This window comes from Lutjanus erythropterus, chromosome 14 (genome assembly GCF_056507025.1).
Source record: "Lutjanus erythropterus isolate fLutEry1 chromosome 14, fLutEry1.hap2, whole genome shotgun sequence".
NCBI classification, from domain to species: Eukaryota; Metazoa; Chordata; class Actinopteri; order Lutjaniformes; family Lutjanidae; genus Lutjanus; species Lutjanus erythropterus.
Genome location: NC_139330.1, coordinates 5,272,598 through 5,288,197, shown reverse-complemented (window position 1 = coordinate 5,288,197; position 15,600 = coordinate 5,272,598). Strand labels below are relative to the sequence as shown.

General features: G+C 37.6%; 1 protein-coding gene across 3 annotated transcripts in view; it reads left to right on the top strand.

The window, feature by feature from the left end:
* Window positions 1-15,600, top strand: part of khdrbs2 (KH domain containing, RNA binding, signal transduction associated 2) — a 99,878-nt gene that overhangs the window by 28,201 nt on the left and 56,077 nt on the right. For all 3 annotated transcript variants that reach the window (XR_014771875.1, XR_014771876.1, XM_084736601.1), the window contains exon 3: window positions 10,861-10,977. Coding sequence is in view for 1 of the 3 variants with exons in the window: in XM_084736601.1 (XP_084592727.1) it covers window positions 10,861-10,977 (117 nt within the window). In the remaining 2 variants the exon portion in view is untranslated. The remainder of the gene's footprint in view (window positions 1-10,860; window positions 10,978-15,600) is intronic.

Here is a 15,600-nt window from a genome sequence, read left to right as displayed (position 1 = left end):
GCTGCTCATGAGATATAATAAAGATAAAATGCCCCCCATGTTAAAAATCTTCCCATATACAGAGTCTCCCTGCTCCATACATAATAATTCTAACAAGGTTTTCAGTATGGAGTGTGTGACAGAATCAAGTAAAATGTCAGCATGCGGCATAGATTAACTTGATTTTTAAGTGTGCTGTTGATTGACACTATTGTCCCATATGATGCAGTGTAGAAAAGGAGGAGCTGCTCACAGCTGGAGAAAATTAAAGCTAATTGTAGCTAATGGTGAAACAGCTACAAGAAAACAATAAAGTAATAAATGTTTTGAAAAGCATTATGCTTCCTCATTAAAGCCGATCTAATTAATAACAATGGATCAAATTGTTGTGTTATGTTAAAGCTCACAGTGATGAAAGAAAAAATATCACCCGACTCTGCAGTTCCCTTCAGCTCTAAGGAGTGTTTTAGTATCTTTCAGTTCAATGTTTCAGTAGTATGCCCCACAACTTTATCTTTTGGTTTATTCAAACTCCTCTCATCAACCTCATTTAAAGCAGCAGCAGGTGAAAAGATCTGATAAACCCATTCTCTGCTACCTGCCGGGGACCAAACAGCAGACAAAGTTAGTGACTAGCTTGTGAACATAGTGAGGCAATTAGCAGCAAAAGATGCAGATATTTTCGTCGGCAGTCAGAGACCAAACAACAGCAAGACAGACAGTGAATCTTGGATGGATGAATCTAACTCTCTGAAGTTGACCAAGGTAATCTGAACAATTGGATATTTTAACTTGACTTGAATTTCTATATCTAAATTGTGCTTCTTGAATTGTATGGCACAGCTCAGCTCAATTCAACTTGACACACTTTTGGTAACAGGGACCTTTCTCGATTTCGTTTCAGTCGGCTTTCTAAAATCACTCCATAGCTTCTTCAAACTTCCTGCATCCTGAAGTAGCTGCGAAACTCACTGAGTTTTCCTCTCTTTCTCATTACTAGCTGTACAGAGGTATGTTGTCGCTCTCTTGATGTTGATTTCTTATTTTTCTTTCTTTTTTTTTTGTCGCTGTGCAATTTTTTTTTAGAAGCTTGATAATTTATTTGCAAAAGAGTGTTGTGCTTGATGTGAGCAATCAGATGGGTCAAAATTTCACCTCTGAAACATTCATTCATTTCACACCATTTATTTATGTCACTGTTGTTGTGTAAAGGCCTTAAGATTTTACACAGCATCAGAGTGGCACATAACCACTTCATCAGAGCAATGTGTAATCACATTCACCATGGACATGTGGACATTAACCTGCAAGGAGAGCAGGCTACTAGTGTTAGCACAGCTAACATTAGCTACGCAGTGTGGCAGGTAACAATAACCTGCTTAGGCTGAACAAACAACGCATTTAGTAAATTGTTCAAGTTTTGTAGGATAATCTACAATGTTAATAATGCACAGTGCTGATGGCCTCAAATTTCAGCAGCATTGAAAATACAATTTGGTTGTTGAAGAAAATGCTAAATGGCTTCAAATGGCTCTTATTACATGCAATATTACATGCCATATTTTTCTGTATGTTTTATTACTTTTAGACTAGTCGACTACTTTAATAAAAATTTCGATGTAATCAACTAGGAAATTAGTTGCAGGAACATCCCCAGCTGATACCGCCTCTATGTAGACAGATTTCTGTAGCTGATTGTCGTATTAACGCTGAGTGTAACTGCCGTGACATCATCTTCAACATAACATAAACGCACAGGAACCATGAAGAATATATTTTCCTTTTGGGCTCCTTTCATCAGCAATCAAGCAGAGGACCATCTGGTTTTCTTCAACTGACCAAACATGGTTTTGCAGGCTGCCATTTTTTGGGTCGAGTGCATAAAAAAATTGCTTCATGTTATTGAATCATCATACATACAAGTGATGATTCTAGTGATGAATCCTTGTGACCTATCAGTGGTCTGCAGTGTTGTCTCTCCCCCTTTTAGTATAGACTCAGCTGGCTTGGAACCAAATAAATTACTTGGTACTAGGTGCTATCAATGGAAAACCAAGAAAGAGTGAGTAGTGTTGAGTCGAGCTGAGCTGTATAATACCTGGAAAAGTGTTGACTATATGCCTTTCTTTTGTGTATTTTGAGATGGATTTGTAAAGTTCTACATCTCTATTTGTTGATGAAGTAGAGGAGATTTAATGCAAAAAAAGTCATTTGTCCTTTAAAGGCTATAGCTTGTAAGAGACTCACAAGAAAGGAGCTCAGATTGTATGAATTGATTTTTCATTTCTCTAACGGGAAAGCTAAGTAGCGGCTGCTCTGACAGCAAAAACACAACCTGTCTGTGACACTTTCATGGTCTTAAACAGCTTTTGTAGTGCAGCGTCACTTTGGCACTGCTTGCTGCTCGTCTGCATTGATCTCGGCTCAAGTTGTTTGTCACCTGTTAGAATTTACAGGAATTGGGATATTTGTTTTGCTTTCTGCCTGTGTGCTTAGGCCATCTGGGTTGCAGTTCAGGGTTTACATATTAATGGGAATTGTTAAATTTTTATTAGAACATTCTGCTCCTGTTTGTTGATGAAGTTGTTGGGTCAGTACGGGAAGATCCAGGTCATTTTGTAACCTTGTGCAAATGAATGCTCAATTACTTTTGCTATTTTTTGGATTCTGATGGTTTCATTATACTCATCCTTCTCTAAGATGCATAGCAACTGTAAATATATATATAGCTGGATATGTCTGAAGTTGTTTTATAAAGGTTTTGACTGGACACAAATCCAGAAGTCATACCTTATTATTTGATACCACTGATTAGCATTGACACTGGTGGCCAACCTCTCTTCAGACACTTGATTTGATTATTTGATGATTTGAATTCCTTTCTGCAAAGCTCTCCAAAAGAACAGTTAATCTGCTCTGCTCGTCACACAAGCAACAAACAACCACTCATCTGCTTTCTTTAATGTCAGTAGAGCTGATAGGACACACCGCTCTGACAAGCTCACAGCCCAGTCATCCCCAGCTGTCATTAAAGCATAAACCTCTACCTCAGGCTTTAATCCTCCTATCTGCCAGGACCTGGACTTCCCCAATAGCACAGCTCACTAACCTGGCAGTAAGTGCCTAGGGACATCGGCAAATCTTGACTGGCCCCAGTGCACTGCATTAAAGGCTGGCCACCATGCACATTTTCCTGCTTAAATGCTGAAAACTTTTTTTTTTTTTTGTTATTAGATCCGCAGTCCTACAACACCTTCACAAGTTGCAAAATTTAAATATTTTCATGCCTTTCATGGGACTGACTTAAAACAAAAGCACAGAAACATGCTAGTTTGGTGCATAAAATCATCCTGAGGTTGATTTGATATTTATTCATGTGAGTCCCTTCTTTGATCTTTGCTTTTTTTTTAATTTAGCTTTTCTCATCTAATGACTCATATTACTTTAAATTTAGCAGCATTAAAAATCAGAGACATGAAAGCGCACAATATTTTCAAAATATTTTGAGTGTATGGAAAAATATTCTCAAGTGTGCTCGAGTTGGGATGTTACTGTGTGTTCATAGAGATCTCAGGCCTTGTAGGGCACAATAGTGATGTGGTATTAAACAAGCGTGTATTTGCAAAAGCTGTGACCAGCTACTACAGCGTACATATGTACATGCATCCACATGTGCACACACACACACACACACACACGCACGCACGCACACGCACACACACACACACACACACACACACACACACACACAAACACACACACAAACACTTGTCCTCTGCAGCTAGGAATTCTCTGTTAAGTTCAATGGCACCTCCCGCAAGGCTCTATGATAATGTTTTGTGAGTTATGAAAGGGGACATGACTTCAGGCTAACTTTTACCAATGAAATATTAAGTTTGGTTAGTCCAATGATGACCCCCACAAGCACTCAAGTTAATGATTAAGAACGCTGTGTGGTTTAAGTATAGGGAGCAGGGCTAACCCAAACTAATGAAAAACTCTCCTTGAGTGCAATGAAGCTTTCCATGCCTGTATTTGGACTCACATACTAACATACTATTCATACTAAGTATGACATCAAACTGAGTCTGTAGTACATTCCACCTGCACAGTATGTGGATTTTGTGTAGGCGAGAAATGACTGGATGTATGCTAGATTGGCAGGAATTCCTCAGTAGGTCCCATGTCCCAAGGGGGACTGCGAGGCAGATGGCTGTAGCACCGCACTGTAGTTTTGTCTGTAGTTTTTCATTATTAATTTTACTTCTGAGATTTTTTCTATGCTAGAAATCTACTGTGTACATTTTGAGTATTTTATTAAAATAAAAATTTAATTGAAAATGTGCTCCAACATTTTCAGAGTTGAGACGCTCCACACTCAGTGGGGGTATCCAGCTGGCCAGTCCACCCACAGAGTCCTCCTTCTCCGCAGTCACACAGAGCGCTGCAGCCAGCGCAGCAGACGACTTCACAAGTGCTTAGTAAAGTGCTTCTTTAGGTAAACTTGCCGTAAAGGGTTTGTCCGCCAAAAACTGATTATATCACCCAGTTCATACACAACGCATGTACAGTACACAAGCTTTTATCATAACAGTTATAACATGCACATACACATATCTTTATGTCTGTGGTAGCAAAGTCTTTCTGTAACCGAATGATCACAATTATGGCCAAAGAAGTGTTTGCAGTTTGGAGCACAATGTCAGGCATGACATTTACATAAGTATAATTAACATTATAGTAATGTTTCTGATGTTACTATGAGTTGAGTATGTCTTATGTGCTTGTTCAGGATATTTGGACACTAGACTGTAATTAACATGATGGGATTATGTATAACATTTTAGGTTATACGGTAAAGAAATTCTCTTTCAGTTATCATTATGTCTGCATTATCTGTGCATCCTGCATCCTTCCTCCTACAGTCACTCCTCTTCTGCTTGTCAGTGTTGTATTCTTTATTACTCTTTAAATCAAATATTAATCCACAAGTAAACTGTGGCTGCCAAAGGCTGGGGAAATTTGGGGGGACCGACCAAGAGAGCTGCTGGTTGCAGCTAATATGGATCAAGTGCCACTGCAGTAGAAACAGTGGTTATATTGTTTTATGTATATGATATAAGTCACATGTGGTCACTCACCAAAGCATAAATGAATATTAAAACTTCGTTTGGTGTATTACAGGTGCAAAACCGTTTCAAAAGGATTAGTCTGTTTCTAAATTTTACACCATTATGCCTGAAAAGAGTTTTTTTTTTTCTGTATATAAAGGACCCACATTATGCGTGTTAGTCACTGTGGTTTACATGTCTTTGTGGCTGCTACATCAATTCATACGTCAAGTCTCAGACAATTCTGGCTTTCATATGCTGAGTATACAGAAAACAACCACAATGAGAAGTGTGAACTATGATGTAACACTTTTTTAAAAATTGACAGATTTGTTTCTTTTGTGCCAAAATCCTTAAATAATTTACCTGTCTGTCTCCATCAGGATATGTAGATCACTGCCATCTTTAATATTAAAGTTTGGGGGATAACGGACTGTCTTATGAAACTTGTGCTCACTTTTAAACACAGTTGTAGGGAAGCTGATACTGAAATGATCTCACCACCAAAGTAAACAGGATATAGCATAGGTTCTCTAATTGGGGTCCATAGCACTCTGCCAGGGTGACTGTGAAAAGTTTTCAAATTCAGTAATTTACATTACAGTGATATTTAAAAAAATATGTATTTATTTGTTTTCACAAAAGGATTTATAGTTAGCCAAATCGTTCCTACACATGCCACATAATCATCAAAATTGTATAATAAAGGCAAAAATGCACAGAAAAATCATTTTAAAAATGATTTCAAGGGACAAATGAGGGAGTCCTGAGAAATTTTCTATCTTGTAAGGGGTCCTTGGCTGAGAAAAAATTGAAAACCTCTGGTATATAGAACACATATGGATTATATATAATGATGCAGGATTCTGTTTCAAACACTCAAAGCAGGTTCTGTCTACAGTGGTTTTGAGAGCTCAGTGTGCTGCTCATGCTGGACTTGTGATGGAGAGTTTTTAAGAAATGATCAAAATCAATGCAACAGAACAAGAGACATCTTTATTTTCCAGACATTATTCTTCCTTAATCTGGTGCCACATTTACTCACAGTTTGGTCAGAGATTTGGGTGTGTTATGTATAGATGTAATATACAGATTTAGACAGGGCTTTGCAACTCAGCTATTTCCCACCATAAGCCACCATTATAAAAGAGACATCTAACTTTTGAACGGACACCTCAAACTGCAAACAAGGTCAGTTATGAGTCTTCATACGGTGAATTTTTGTTCCATGGAGGTTTTACACTTGTGAAACTTTCCTAGAGCTGAGAAAAGAGATTTAAAAATCAGTGACATCATCACAATGTAAAGTCTATGGGCGATGGATTCCCCATGAAGAAAACACATGCAAACCAGGTGTAGAAGTAACTAATTACAACTACTAAGATTACTGTAAGTCTGTCATTTTTTTGGGTACTTGCACTATTATGAGTGTTTTTTTAAGTCTGTAATTTTACTCATACTGAAGTACCCACTGCACTATGTAATCTACTCAGTTTTAGTGCTGACTAAAATTTGAATTCATATCCAAACTTTTCATCTACATTTTTGCAGCTAGTAAGGCTTTCAGATTGCAACTTGGCCAATGAAAACTATGACTTGTGGATGGGACTGAAAACTCTGCAGTGGCACATATTTGGAGAGGTGACAGTGACCACTGAGCAGAATAGAGCAGGAGTTGGGAATAATTTAGTTTTAAGATTTGGAGAAACAGAAACCTCTTTTGAATTAATGCCTGCTATGGATAATGCATTAAAAATCAACAGTTAAAGAGTAACACTCAGTAATTTTTTAGATAAACACTTCTGTACTTTTGCTTAAACATTTTTTTTAACACCAGTAGTTTTACTTGTTGTTGAGTCTTATTCCAGCAGTGTAAGAGTACTTGTACTTGAGAGCAGATTTTCAGTACTTTTACCATCACTAATGCATACAAATAAATTGAGAAGCACGATCAACTGAAAGCTCAGCTGCAGCAATAATGAAACACACTGCACATACAAAATGGAACTAAGTAACAAAACAAAAGACATGGCACTGTATAAATATTTGCTTTCATTTTATATATTTGCAGGGTGATGGGTTGTTCATTGTTGTGTGTTCATCATGCTGGATATGTGTTATCAAAGAATTGGATATGCTTCTCAAATTACTTGTGTTTTTGTCCATATGTGTTTTATTAAGCTGCAGTGCATTGAGCTCTCAAGGCCACTTATGGAAGGAGGAGATTTTTATTTTGAAAATACAACAAAGAAACAGGCCGCAGTCACAGAGGTTATTGTGAAAAGTGCTTTGCTCAGCTGCATTAGCAGGTTTGCAGATTCACATCAGCTTGACACGACTCAACCTTCACCTGCCTTGAAGACTGTATGTCAGAACAGAACATAACAGAACTTTATGAAAATTACTTTTCAGAATTAATATGGAGATTAATCCTACTTAAAGCTCTCAATTAAATGTTTGTCCTTCATGTGGATTACATTTTTTTGAAATACAAATAAGTTGTCAGGGCACCCATTTTATCACAGAATATTTGTTCAATGTCTAAAATGTCTTTGTGTGCGTGTAATTGTTGCATCCTCAACACCCTTCTATCTAATATCTGCATGGTTATCAGTGTTGAGACTGCAGGGGGCACATTGCATCATTTCAAACCTCATTTAACACCGAACCGTGCCCCTTTCTAAAGCCCAAATTGCTCGCCATGGAGTAGCAGAGTAGCTCCAGACATTCATTAGCTTAATGAAAACAGGCCACTCTTCTTCTACCGCCCAGCGAGCGCGTTCTCGATGTAGCCACAACGACCATCTGCTCTCAAGCTCCCTGCCAGCTATAGGATAGTCTTGTCAAAGCAACCCCTGTGAAGAAAGGCATCCACAAAGGTGCCTTAATCATTCAGATCAGAGGACAGGCAAGGACAGTGGGGATGCTTTTTTAAAAAGATGGCTTCATCTCTGCGTCCCCTGGCGTCTCCCTAACCTGAGATGTGGCGTTGACTCATGATGTTAATGATGTTCATGAAATAAGCTGAGTGTGCAGTTGTCGGAGTTGAGTTGCAGCAGCCACACAGCTGGCAGTGAAGTTATTAGCCGCCCAGCCACAGTGGGAGAGGCTGCTTTGTGAAAAGGTTAATATCATTTTAGGGTTGGCCAGAGTATGTTGTGGTGGGCGGCTGACCACCTGTTCAGCTCTGGAGGGGGTCTCTCATCATCTCATCCAACAGCAAACATTTGAAGGTCAAACGATTTATTACAGCTAAAAAAATAGCGTGTGAGATGCTCAGGGTTGGGGAATAATGGATTACATGCAGATTACATACATAGGATACAAAAAAACCCAAAATGTAACATAATCAGATTTCAGATACTTAAGTAAAAATGCAGAATATTAGCAGGATCACAATTGTAAAATACATTTTAAAATAAATTCTACCATGCACAGTGCGCACACATTACAACACATCATGAGTCTCATAACTGCTGTGGTCTGAGTGAAACCAGCTGATTTTCCAGTCAATTCATTATCAAGACCTCTAGTAAAAAAAAAAAATGCTTCACTGTGTTTCACTTGTTTCTTTCAGTTTACTTGAGGTTTGAGTGTGAAGTGAAAATAATACTCAACAAAGTATATTTAAATGTGCGTAATTACCATTATTTATCTAAATGTCCATTTGCACATAACAAAAGAAGAAATATCTGGATCCACAGTTAATAAAACTGACATAAAAAATTACATTTGGTCAAACAATTTAACCATATTTGGTATTAATGTAATGGAAAGTAATCAAGTTACTTTACTTTAATATTGTGATACTTGGATTAGGTTGCTGACTACATTTTTTAACAGGTAATTAAGCAACTGTATCAGAATACATTTTCTCCCAACCCAGCAGATAGTATGAGTTATGGGTTTGTTTCATGTATTACATGAATAAATCTCTTTTTTCTTGCATTTTCTAACTGATTTTCACCTCATGTTTTCTTCAGAAACAACCCATTTCACTACAGTTGTGTTATAAATTCCACCCTTCAGATTAATCACCACTAATCTCGACAGTGTTGTGCCAGCAACAACCCAGAGCTACTTTTCTCAATATGAACACTAGCTGGTGCACAGTGAGAGGGAAATGATAGTCAGAGCCCCGAGGCTTGAATCTGATAGTTTGTCATCGGGATAGTATTACTTAATTTCCCACTGGGAAGAAACTCATTATTTCTGACTTTATCTCAGCGCTGACCTCTGGAACAGTCTCAGGAACGTTATTGGTTTGAGCCTGTGTTGCCTTTTCTTTTTTACATCGGCACGACATGGATGACCCTAAACGCCAATAAGATACATGACTAGTGAGGGCACAGTTCAAGCAAATGGATGGATGCATGCATTGGACTGGACCACAGATGAGAGTCCCGTTCACCTTTAATGTGCTACATACAGAGTACAATTATATTGATTTATTACAGGCTACATTACAGCTTTTTCTCACATAATGAATGGTGAATGGAATGTGAGATTATATTGATAATAGATGACTAATGGCCAGCAAGCATCTTTTCAGGTTAACCTTTTCTCCAAATAGATCAAATTCCTTTTACATTCAGCACATAATAGTACAGGCATCATACAACATTACCCAACACAAATTGCAACAGGAACTCTTTCAACTGTTCTAGTCTTATAAATATGTAATTTATAACATATCAAAAGCAATCCAAAAGAAAGTATTGAAAAATACTGAAATTGCTGTCCATGTTAAAAAACACTGATTTTATGCATGTCTTCTTGTCTCATGTCTACACAAAGGGTTCAGTGCTGCTGTCCACAATCAACCAGAAACTGTTTTACATGAAACACAGAGTTGAATGCAGCACAGAGAATGTGCAAAAGAAAATTCTTAACCCTTAGATGTAGGTCTGTTTTCTTGCAATACTTTTGTAATGAAAAGGTTTTAGTATTTCATGTGCCAAGTAGTCCACAAAAAACAAAAATGTTTTTGGTATCAGATGATGTACATTTTGAACATGCTGTAACTGCAGAGGATCAGGATGTGCAAACTCATTTCAGGCTGCATGCGATGACAATGATGTTTTGATGTTTTTTCTCAAAACTATCACCGTCAACAGTTATGTTTAGTGCAAGTTTGGCCGTCACATATATGTTGTAAGATAGATAAAAGTGCAATTTTGAGTGATATTTAATGTGATAATTTTGTTTTAAATTTAACCAGTTAATCAATGCTAACATTTCTGCCTATTTCAATTGATTATTGCCAAATAATGCTGCCTTACATACCTGTAATAGTAGAGCTATGTTGATTTTAATTATTGTTTTAGGAAGCAAATAAGTGGTACCAGGGTCTCTTAAGACTTTTTATGTTATACAGGAAACTTTTAATACACAACTGTCAGATTTCCTGTGGTAATGTGTGTGAGGTTCATCTATTCTTTCTCTCAAAATGCCTGTATGAGAAAAGGCTTTTTTGATAGAATCATATTTAGGCGACTTTCCCATCATGCAATTCTGTAAGACCTTTTTCTCTCTAATTTCAGAACACATTAAGGGGACAAAATTCATTGAGATTGTTTATATTGCAATTTGTATGACGTTGACCCACACTTTTGGATAAAATGTCTGGACTATAAAGACAGAAACGAAAAAAAAAAAAATTATCCATATATATAATATATAAGCAAGCTTTCATCAGTATTTGTCCTCTTCTTACATATGAATGAAGCATTGATGAGGTGTCTGATTGCTTTTTTCTCCTGTGTCACAGTTTAATTTTGTCGGGAAGCTGCTGGGACCACGGGGAAATTCCATGAAACGATTACAAGAGGAAACGGGAGTGAAGATGTCCATCCTTGGCAAAGGGTCGATGAGGGATAAAGGCAAGGTAAGAAAGATATCGATTTGTGTTGAAATATAGTTGTTTGGGTGTTCCAAGATATTGATCAAATGGAAATATTTACAGGAAAAAAAGCACTTGATATTGTGTTAAAGCACAGAATAATATTCTAGCCAACAACATCTGAGCTGTAACTGAGATGAATAACACCCAGAGTAGAATTAATAGCTCTCGGTTGACAAACATATGTAGGAGAAAATGGGAATGTTTTTCTGTGTGTTGTTTAATAGCATATTCTGTAAAAGTCAATTATGAATGCAAAGTAATGAATCTCTACACCAAAGTCATTTATCCTGCTGACTTGTGGTCCCCTGGAGCCAGACTTATCCGAGCATGTACACAGACAGCCTGCTGGATCTGTATGCACGCTCATAACAGGCCTCAGTGTGCTGCTATAGAGTTACATTGCTATTATTACTGTAGCCGCTGATTCAGACATCTAGACACGACAAAAGACTTGCAGTGTTACCACCCTTTTTGGTGGAACTGGAGCTATGTTTCAGTGTGTCAAGAACACGTTGAGTGTAAAATAACGCAGAAGCTGTTACAACTACTTTAAATGGCTGTAATCAATAGGCCTCATGTATGAATGATGAATGAATCTTACTTTTCTCTTGTATTTGTTCTTAAACAAAACAATATAGGGGAAAATCCTACATGGGATTCATTAAATGTGCGCTGACAGACAAATCTGTCCTTACCCACCTGAGTATGTTGATGAATTGATCTTAAATTGGATGCATGTACCCCGAAGTTTGCAATTAGTGAATAGAAATGTCCCAATAAATCTGTATAAGGGCTGCTGACTTAAATGCCGTGTGACACCAAATAAGCACACTAACATTTGACAGGTGATGTTAAACTCAGAAAAAAAGAAGAAAACTAAAGGAAAGGAAATGACACCAAACATTAACAAGCATGGAGGATTGAAGTGGTACATCACTGGAGTGATTATGAGTGGTTTCTCTGTCAAGGTGCAGCAGGGATTGTACCCCCCACCCCCAGCCAGTGGGCCACAGTGTTCTGGATTCTGGGTATCACATATTATCTTGATTTTTATTTAATTTTTATCTTTTGAGGAAGGACAACCGATGTGGAAATGGTGCCTTCATATTTACATGAGTACAGCGGATTTATCTGGTCTGCTGAGCAGAGCTTTGTAATACTTTGGTGTTAATTGGAAAACTCTAGGAAGCGCGTCCATGGTGTCCGTCTGTTTGGGAGTAATCCAGCCTTAATACCACAGAACGGCACACAGTTTTTGAAGAATCTGTCTCAAATCATCATTAAATGTAAGCATTTAAAAATTATTAAAGAAGGAAATACCTGTCTAACATTTTTAATCTGTTTTCTTTCTGTGTAAATTACATTTTTTTATTATTAACATTTCACTGCAAACAACATGGATAGATTTTTGTGCATACTGGCTTACATGCTACAAACTTGTTCTTACCTAAGAACAAATGGAAATAGTAAAATAGAGTAAGTACTGATGGATGCCACAAAAGTTCTTTTTTTTCTTTTTCTTTTTTTTACAAGCACCATTTTAGATCAAATCCGTTGGTATGAACAATTCATATATGAGGTCCATTATCTGTATACTAACAAATGACGATATAAAAGGGGTCACTTGTAGAGATGGAGAACCAGATCCAGTTGAGAACTTCTGTGCAATTTCTTCAAGTAGAGCATCTGTGTAACACTAAATTTAGGGCATCATGCAGTACTCTTGGGGTGTCTGGATATGGGGGTGATACTGTATGTTGATTGTCGTTTGCTTGTACGTGTGTGGCTGTGCTGCCTGTGTTCTCTTTAATGTCCAAGACAAATTTCTCCTAAGGGAGACAATAAAGGCTAATCTAATCTCAGTTGTGTGATCAATCAGAATCATATGCCTCCAAGCTCATCAGTTCCTTTTATTACTGTATTTCTGATGGTTGCATATTGCAAAACACTGACATCAAACTCAAGCATCCCAAATATGCTACGTTTGGACAAGCACCCAACTGTGTCACAGCCTCCCTAAACAAACAAAGCCTCAAATACAGGCTGCAACATATAAAGGATTCCAAGACCAGATAGTTCGAATTTTAAACCCACAAGCTTTATTATAATTTTCAAACACATTAATCATACTGAAAGTGCACGAAAAGTAAACAAAAGGGAGCTGGTGGTCCCGGCCAAAAGGAACAAAGGATGGGAAAGACTGAGCCAACCAGGCAGTGGGCCATCACACTCAGCGCCCTCCTCCCTTACCTAACTGAAGAAAAAAAAAGGGACATCTAATGTGAACCAAACAAAAGAAAACAATAACTGGACTACCAGCAATCTCCAGCCCAAACTAAAACAACATACTGAAATAACAAAACCCACAATCTAACACATGTTTTGGGGGGGGGCTTGGGGACAAAAAGAAAAAGGAGGAAGAGAAAAAAACTCCTCATTAATTGTCTGCCTGCTGTCCAGCGTGTGTGCCGTCTACATTCACATAAGCAGTGAAGGAGTTTTGTTTTAGCATTGTTGCATTTGAAGCATGTGTCTGACATATCAGGATTAAAATGATGTAATTTTAATGGTGATATACAGTATATGTTCTTAGAATAGAAGTTGTATTGTAACAGCTTAAGATGGATGACTAATTGTAATGTCCATAAAAAGATCATTTCATGTAAGGGTGGAAACACCAGTAATATGCTGAAACATCTTTTTTTACACAACGACTTAAATTCCAAGAAATGCCATGTATTGGTCACAACACTCACGAGTGCCACTGCTTCACAACTGAGTAATAAATGTAATAACAGTGGCACTAAGAAAACATGAATGAAAACGGATGCTGTACAAATGTTTTCTCATTTCAATTTAGATGATGACAGACAGGCTGTCGCTACAGCTAGTTCTCAGGCTCCAGCCAGCTGCTCGACTCGCCCATCAGCTCCCAGCCAACAAAACCCTTTCACGCTTTCTGCACAGGGAGGGTTAGCAAAGACAGCATGATATCACAAAATTTGTGGGTTGATAAAGGTTCAAGCCGATCAGCAGAATCGATAATGGCACTGGTCATGTCCTCGATATTAATTATGTTTTTTTTTTTGTTTTTTTTTTCAAATTATGTATATTGCTTAAAATGTTTAATTAGCGTGAGTAATTGCTAAAGCTGCTCAGTTGTATCATGGTGTGTTGTGAACAAAAGTTGGCATCTTCTCACCTTTGAGATTATGGCTTTTGGATTATAGCTTATTACCTAGATAAATGTGAGTAATGAGTGTTGTGACACTTGTCTGGTAATTTAGAGTGAAATCTCCTCTGTTCACATTGATTGACAGTGAAAGGGATTTCAATGCAATAAGAGGCTGACTTTAAAAAGGACTCTTTTCAGAATTTGCCATAGTTGTGGTTTGTGTTGGACTCCAATCCATTTCATCTGTCACTGTCATTATTTTGTGAGTGATTATTGTTACTCTCAAATTGCATTAAAATACATAGATTTATACAATAGTCTTTCTCTGGTCCCCTAACCCTATATCAGGGCTGGAACACATGACTTGTTTCTATAATTCCTGGCTATGGCCCTGATTGGTATCAATAAAGTCTTATCAGTTTCCATCCCTAGTCGCTCTTAGTGATGAACCAACAGAGAATTAACACCTGAATCTGCCGCTTCTTGCAGCTTTACTGAGCTTTATAGCAAGTTTGAGCCCATTGTTTCGCACTGTTTGGTTTAATCTTACTGTCTCACAGCTTGGGTTTCAGCTGCAGCTGTTTTCAGTGAAAATATTCTAAAAAGTCACTGTTCACAAAGCACCAAACACCAGACAGACAAAGTTAGGGACCAGCTGGTGAATATAGGGGATAATTTAACTAAAAAACCATATATTTATCTCTGAAGGTGGTAGAGACCAAAAATGAAGCTAAAATAGAGTAAATATTGGACGAACACTCATCAGGTGGCCAGAAAAACACATCCAGTAATTAATGTTGCTGTCGGTAAGTCAGTGTTGTGTTCACAGCATATTTTAGCTGCTCTCAAGTAGCCTAAAAAACAGTTATTTTAAGTTTCAAATCTTTCAGTGTAGCTCTAGTGATCATATGAAATGCAGTTCAGCTAAGAAAACAATCTCATCTCAAGGTCCATTTAGCAGCTATTCTTGAGCTTTCAACCATATGACACTTAATCGGCAGATAGATTTTGCCCAGTTGTCATGAAATTGTAGTTAACAATTTACAGTCTAGTGTCAGAGCTTCACAAGTGGAATGTGTTTGCTATTCTGAGCTTTGACACTTTGTGAAACAAATTATAACTTTTTTTTCAAAAGCGAGAAACACCATGTTGGTTCATGAATACATTCAACAGAACATGGGATTGAAAGTTCATACTTGGCCTTGGAAACAGCAGATGACAAAAACAGTTTCACACCAAGGTCCACTGTTCTCGAGCTGTTGATCATATCACACACTATTCTTTAGCAGATGGAGTTGCCCAGTATTCATATAAATGTTGACCAACTTTTATCTCTTAGCACTCAAAGAACTTTTCATTCATTCTGACTTAAAAACTTTGGTTCAGAGTTCATTCTTGGCCTTGGAAACAGCTGACGACAAAAAACAATT